At 41.1% G+C, this 7,992-nt stretch overlaps 1 protein-coding gene across 1 annotated transcript; it reads left to right on the top strand.

Moving 5' to 3' along the window:
- The first annotated feature begins 470 nt into the window (after positions 1-470).
- On the top strand, positions 471-4,014 carry LOC115630739 (mucin-5AC). The gene is made up of 2 exons (XM_030527393.1): positions 471-525; positions 1,166-4,014. The coding sequence occupies exons 1-2, from the start codon at positions 471-473 to the stop codon at positions 3,814-3,816; spliced, it is 2,706 nt and encodes a 901-aa protein (XP_030383253.1). The 3' UTR covers positions 3,817-4,014.
- Positions 4,015-7,992: the final 3,978 nt, after the last annotated feature.

Raw genomic sequence — 7,992 nt, 5'->3', positions numbered from 1 at the left:
CATGTTTTTCGTTATTCGCGATCGCAAAGATAATGGCATATAGAACATATAATTTAACGTTTTAAAATCGTTTTCATTTATTATTGAAAATGCTTTAATGCAGCATATTTGCTTTAAAATATACTTCTTTCACGTGCTTAGCTTAGCTTACTCACCCAATTTAGCGCCTACGTAGCCCGGCTACTCTTATTGTTGAAGTCATTAAACCTGCGGCCTTATTCCAAAAAAAAATTGTCAGACGGTCACGACGACTATGCATCTCAAAACAGTTGTGGGCTAGTGCCATTGTACGGCTGGCCACGACAACGTGTTGACAAAAGTACATCAAATGCGAATTAATAATAAAGCAGCCTTTATTGATGGACTTTGGGAATGGAACAACAAACAACGTTGAATAACTGAAAATGATGATGGGAGAGCAAGGTGCGCGATGGTAAGCGTACGAGGCAGCAATATCGCCAGCTCGTAAGATGGTAATTGCCACAGAGCCGGTTTGTGGGTCTGGCCAGCAGCAGTCGATAACAGGTGAGCCGATCGCGCAGCGTTGAAAGTGAAATTAAGTGGCTAGCCAAAGATGTTTTGATATTTTTGCGACCGAATTACATGGCACGGAATTGGGCCAAGTGCTGAGTTTGCAAAAAAAAAAAAGAAATAATCAAGTTCAAAAGTGACGTGGCGTCAGCATCGGGAAAAGCAGTTGGCCACAAAGCAGCTGAAATACCAAAAGGGACAAAATATAAGCAGAATGAACGCGCTGAGAGACTGCAAATTGTAAGCAAGCTTGCTGCAGAGTTGGTGGCTTTCGTGTAGAGTGTGCGGTCGTTTAAAAGCTCAAGTCAAAGCGGCAAGCCGTTTAGTTCCTCGCCGTAAACAAGACTAGTCACAAGTCAGCCAACAACACAAGTCCGCCGTAACCGACGGCCAGATCCGAGTCGCAGCTGAGCGGAAGTAGCACTACCAGTACCAGTATCAGTGCCAGTAATAGCAGCAATAGCAGTAGCAGTTGAGAGAGCACAGGAGCAAGTTTTTTAATCAACTATATACAAACGAAAGGCCAACGGGCCAAAGTGAACGTTGAATAGTGCGCGTGCGACTAGTTTTCATTATATACTCACATTTATATATCATTATATCTGGCGCGCTCTAAACTAATTCATTGTCACAGCAAAACGCGATCGCATTCCAACGACAAACATGCCAAAGCAAAGAATGATTACGGCGCTTGCGCTGACGCTTTTGGCAGCGACCCTGAGCGATGCAGCGCCCACCTCGAAGGCCGGCAAAAGGGCCAATCGGGGAACAACTCAGACCAATACTGAGTTAATGACGACGACAGCGGCTCAAATGGAAACAGAAACCTTCACATACCCAACCTCGGACCTGGATATTCTGACCACAGACAGCACCATGTATAGTTCGTTTACTGATGCACCTGCGGATCCCACCATCACCACCGAAGAACCACTGCCGGATTCTGTATTGCGGCAATTGGAGCGTGAGAAGGCGCATGAGAAGCACTTGAATCAGACAGAGCACATCATCGATGAGGGACCACCGGCAGTCTATTTGGTAAAGCAAGTGGAGACTGAGCATAAGCCTAAGCCGCTGCCCAAGCAGCTCAGCCATATGGGCATGTCTTGGTCGGAGCCAGAGTTCACAACAATGCCACAACATGCAGCCATAAAGGCAGCAGCTACAACAACAGACCCAACAACAAAGGCAGGAAGAAGGGCACCAAAAACAAACAAAAGACAAAAAACAACAACGCCACAACCTATAGATCCGCGTAAGGTTGCTATCGATAAAGTAGCCCGGGAAATGTTTTTGAAAAAACCAAACCAATTTGAGAGCAACGAGAACGATTATGATTTGGATATGTCCGAGGATAGATTCATCTTACAAACCGAGTTTGTGGAGCACACAACCCAAGCACCACTGCTAGACATGAACGACATATATCCAACCACTCACATGAGTGCGCTCTATGAAGAAGACAACGAGGAAAACTCCGAGCAATTGGCACAGGCCACAACCATGGTGCATGGTTTCACGCAAGCTGACGGGTCAATACTCGGCGATGCATCTTACCGCACAGAGACCACCACCATAGCACTGACCACGACCGAATCATGGATGAGTTCAGCCCGAGCTTCAGCAAGCACCACCGCCTTCACGGCCGAGCCCGGGGAGGATGACACATCAACGGCCGAGGTACGTGAACAGGGAGAGGAGGTATATGCGATGACAGAGCCAGTGTTAAATACAGAGACCCCGGAGCAGATAGTCAAAATAAATACCACAGTGCCGGTGCTGGCCGAAGAGGTGGTTACCACACCAGTTTCCAGCGAAAACCCAATTATAGCCGAGTCTACGCAACCCTCCACCACAACGGGCTTTACAATGCGCACCACTACGACAACGGTGCCAATGCTTACGGAAAGCTTAGATGATGAAGTCACCACTACCAGCAACCCACCCATAACCACAACATTACCTATTTTAGCTACCGAATTACCTCACCAGAAGTCCCTAGCACACCTCCTCAATGAGCATGAGATGCAGGCCTCCGCACAGCTTAAGAAATACGCGCCGATACCAAATGAGGAAACGACTTTGCCTCCAACTACAAATATGGAACTCGGTCCCGAAACGACAACAGAGCCCGAACTGTTCATCACTAGCACAATGCCCGAGGAGATCTACACGCCCACCACTAAGCTGAATATATCCCGAACTAACTCAAAGCTCCTACAGCATGCCACAGCACATCTCGCGGATGAGATGAGTCCCAGCGAGAGTAGAGAGAGTGATCAGCGTATGGTGCCACTCACCACTGAAGCGAGCTTCATTATAACCACAGATAGCCAAGAGACAAGCACAGAGATCACAACTTCGCGTGCGGAAGCGAAAGCGACAGAGTCGAGCTCCCAGAATGCCGAGCCTGTTCAACTACTTGTGGTGAGTGTGAGCAATGAGGAAAGCATAGGTGATGGCAACAGTCATGTCAAGCTGCTGGAAGCTAATTTGATCGAAGAGCCAAAGTTCGACGACAGCAATGAGCTGGCAACCACCACAAACTTGCCGGAGAGAGCCACAACAATACTGGCTCACACTACTACCAGTTTGCCGGAGAAAATCACCACAATGCTCTCAGTGGTACAGACTACGTTGCCACCACAGCCTGAGGTAACCACTCTACCCGTTGACAGAAGCAAAGGAGCTGAAGATGTGGCTAATGATGATGGTGATAATGTTACTCTAAGCAAAGTGACTATCAATCAATTGCAAGCTGAGGCATCAACAACAACCACCACTGAAGCAACAACAACTACCACTGAGGCAACAACCACAACCACTGAAGCAACAACCACAACCACTGAAGCAACAACCACAACCACTGAGCCAACAACAACTACCACTGAGGCAACAACTACTTCGACGACTGAGAAAGCAACAACTACATCCGAAACTACATCCACAACGGCACCGACAACAACCACAACAACAGCCGTACCCTTTACCACACCCACACCAACAACAACCACAACCGTGCCAACACCTTTGGCACTCCTCACCACTACAAGCGGTTCACCAAATTTGTTGGAGACAACAACCACTACCACTCCAGCACCACCCACCACCACCACAGTCAAAAGCAGCTCGTCTGAGGAGCAGACAACTCTGTCTAGTGCAGTGGTTGGACCCGAAGCGCGAGCTCTCCACAAACCTGCTCCACACATCGAACGCATCTTCAACGAAGATGGTGTGGAGGTGCTTCATGGTTACTCATCGGTGGTGCGCTCGAATCGAACATAACCACCAAATATAGACTAGACAAGGTCGAAAAGCCATAACAAATCTAAACACTAGCGAAAGATGCTCCAACACACACACACACACACACACACAGACATACTCATGCACACACACACACACATTCCGCTGCCATCTTCTAAATTCGAAATGTGCTGGTTGTGAAAATATTTCAAAAATTAAATCTTGAATACTGTGTGATAAGCCAAAAATATTAAACAAATATTGTGTAAAAAAAAAAAAAAATGCGCACTGAATATGTGTGCGTTTTGAAAAGACAAACGACTTTATAATTTATAAATAAAACATGAATTACAATACAGAAACACAAATAGATTCACAAATACCTTTTCATTTCAAGTTTGCGAAAATCACCGCTGAGGCCCAACCCTAACACCAGTACCAGCACTAGCCCCAAACCAAAAGAAATCGTTAAAAAAGAAATACGAGCATTAATTGATATGCATATTTGTTGTTTTCGTTGCTGTTGTTGTTGGTGGTGGTGGTGGTGGTGCTGCTGCTGCTGCTGCTGTGCCAAATCATTTACTGTGCATTTTTGTTTGCAATGATCGGCCGTTTGCATTTTGTGTAAATGTGACGTAATATTTAGTGGCCAATACCGATAGCGAGAGGTGGCAGTGCGGGCAGCGACGCCAAAAAGCGCCTTGAAAGAGCTAAGTGACGGCTACGTAGTTGCTATTAATGCCCTATCAACTGTCCAGATAGCGATTCGATTGTATCGAATTTGTATGCGTTTTAGACAAAGCAATAAGGCCAAATCAGCTTGAACGCCTAAATCATTTGAAGCAGAAGCTATAGGGTCACGAAACTCAGCATGTATGTAATTTAATTTATATGCAGTTCAGGTTTATTTAAAAACATGAAAAGCTCCATTTTTACATTCATTGCATTATAAAAATTGGTTGACTATATTAAATACTTTTTTATTTACAAAATAAAGTACCTCTTATACTCGAGACTATTCTTAATTGATATGAATGCGCTTTAAACTGTCTACATATGTATATGCTATAATATGTAAGTGAATTAGTAAAAGTATGTCCGTCTGTATGAACCCTAAGACCTTTTAAACCACAAGGCCTGGACCCGCCCAACTTGGCAGTAGAAATATTTATTTCTACGCAGCTCAAGTTTTTTAATGCAACGCTATTACATTAAAAAGCCATAGTTCATGGATTGGTAGACAAATGAAATACTTTTTAGCACTCTCTTATGCGCCTTTTTTTGACTTTCTCTGAACCTCCGTTATTAGTTTGTAGCCCCATTTAGCAATAAGTAGTGGTTGATAGTGATTTGTTTTGCACGTGTCCGTTCTTTATTTATTCTTTATCATTATTATTAAATAAAGCACTAAATTATAGACAATTTTAGTGCTTTATGTTGGAATTGTTTATGAATTTTAAAACAAAGTGTGCGATATCATACTTTCTCAGCAATATAAACATCAATTTCTTATAGCTGATCCGTCCACCCCAGTCTAATCAAAATTCTAAAAGCGTATATCAATAGAATCGCAAGTTTGCAAGAATAATAGCTGAGAGAAGAAAAATAGCTAAGTATAGAGTATTTCATATTTATGAATAAATACCGGCCCAATCATTCTTCCGTCTTTTTTTTCTTTAAAGAGAACATTGCATTCTACTGCTATCAATCAATTATCAATTAAATATTTTCAAAGCAATATCTTTTCAAGCCCCAATCTAACAGCAGAATTCTCATGAATCACTTGTCAGCTAAAGAAAGAGCAGAAAAAATAGCAGCGTATATAAAGAATGTGCCGCCTAGACCTAAACCTAACCAACAGGCTGCCCACGAGCAAAAATTGTTGTACGTTGCCCACCTGCGGCCAAAACCGGCAAAGCCACCACAGCGCCCGCTACCACCGCTAAGCCCCTGCCACCACCGATTGGCCATACACACATATTTGGGCTTTTTATGTTCCGGCATGTGGACACGTGGACGGCGCAGAGCCAAATGAGCGACTGGTCCAAGATCTCGTTTAGCGTCATGCCCCATCGGAGTCAACTATTTGCAGCCGCTCTCATGCATTGAAACGCTTGCTCATTCATTGATTTAATAAATTATTTAAAGAGCTGGCATTTAGCAATGTTTATCACGTTTGCTTTAGTTTATTGTGCAGTTAATAAAAATCAACGCTTCGCTTCAATGTTCATTTGAACTTGACGCAGGCGCTAAAAATCGTGTATAGTATATTAATGCGGCCAGATTATGAAAAGTGAATGAAGGTTTGAATAGTACGGGTTTTTTTTAATTTTAAATTGCCGTTACTGACTAACCGGACAAGTCTGCGATGTTCATAGCTTTGCAGTTAGTCATCCTAATATGGAAGTGCTACAAATTTGGAAGACAAATAATTTAGCAGGTTTGCCAAATGTTTGACAACATTTCTTCAGCAATTCTTTATTTGAAGAATATGAAAGTGTCTCTTCAATATTCTCCAAATTATATGAATAACACTATTTTATAGTTTGGAAAAAATCATTAAAAGTATTTTATTCAGACATATAATGAATAAAGCTTATTTACCATGGAATGTAATCATTATAAGTGTTATTAAAAAATTACAAATTAATGATTATTTTTTTATTTTATTCATTCGCTCACAATACACACTGGCCGAAAAAGCAAAAGTTGGGGCATAAAATAAAATGCGGTTCGCAGGGACTTTCAATTTGATACAGTTGATTGTAATAATAAAAACAAAAATTGGAAAAAAGTTTAGGTTGGTCGGACAACACCCACTTTTTCATATTAACCATATTAAATTGCTTTGAATTTATACTATTTCATGTATAATATTTATATTTTATAAATTTTTTAAACAAAAAACAATATTATTCTAAACTTTCTTCAGCCTCTATTTCAAGTGAAGAAGAATATATATATAGCGCCCCCTGGTGGCGCTATCTATATGATGCGTTAGAATCTGCTCTCTCTATCGATTGTCCAGTGAGAATTTCATGACATTTCATAGATTGGAAGTGAAGTTATTGAGCTTTAAGTGTCAGTATGTTTGTGTTATCGGTGCGAAAATGAGCTTCGAACAAAGAGCCAACATTAAATTTTGCTTTAAAATTGGTAAAACTTTTACCGAAACGTTTCAATTGATGGCAGAGTGCACGAGTGGTTTCAACGTTTTCAAAGTGGTCGTGAGGACATAAATGACGATCAACATGTGGGCCAATCAATATTCGTCAACACCGAAAATTCCATCGAAACTGTGCGTGAATTCATCAGCCGAAAACATCAGTGAAATTGATGGAAATTGAATTGAACATCTCCAAAACATCGATTTATTGCATTTTGACCGAACATTTGGGCTTACGAAAGGTGTGTTTGTTCCGCACAAATTGACTGACGACCAAAAATTGCTCTCACCGATCGACGCTTGTGACCGATTATTTGACCAAAAATCACATTTTAACCATTAACCACTCGCCGTATTCACCTGATATGGCACCGTGCGACTTCTACCTTTTTGGAAAAATGCATTCGCCCATGAAAAGAAAGCGTTATGCAGACGTAGAGGCCCTTAAAAAGGCTTACACCGGCATACTGGCGGCCATACCGGCCAGCGAGCTAAAACACTCGTTCGACATTCTTTTGGATCGTACAAAAAGCCGAAAGAACCATTTGTTCTGTTTTTTTTTTTAAAGTCCTGTTTACTTTGGAACACACCTTGTATATATGTTCTTAAAAAATTATTTTCCGGCAAAATTACAGCTTGAGTTTTATTTTTGATCAAAATAAAACAAACTCAAAGAATAATCATTATTTTATAAGTTTTATTTTTTTCTGAAATATAATGATTATTAGTTAAGTTGTAAAGTAAAACTCATTTATCATTTAATTTTGAGAGAATGAATAAAAATTAAAATTTATAAATCATGGTAAAAATGCATATACTTGTATAATCCTTAAAAACTGATATCTGTACATTTTTTGTTTTCTCATAGTGACTCTACAGGAATGATTTTTTAGCTTAAAAAAAAATAGATTAATAAATTTTATTTGCCGTCCCTTTTATGTACCAAATTTATTTATATTCTAAATCCACGCTCGCAGTCGATTTAGAAAGGAAGTAGCCAGAAGCGGCTTAAGCCGAGAATTACAAGTATATTATCCCTTATTTTACAA

The sequence above is a fragment of the Scaptodrosophila lebanonensis genome, unplaced genomic scaffold, assembly GCF_003285725.1.
Source record: "Scaptodrosophila lebanonensis strain 11010-0011.00,11010-0021.00 unplaced genomic scaffold, SlebRS2 tig00001410-arrow-pilon, whole genome shotgun sequence".
Taxonomy (NCBI): domain Eukaryota; kingdom Metazoa; phylum Arthropoda; class Insecta; order Diptera; family Drosophilidae; genus Scaptodrosophila; species Scaptodrosophila lebanonensis.
The sequence above is the reverse complement of the archived record's forward strand: the minus strand, read 5'-3'. Positions and strand labels throughout refer to the sequence as shown.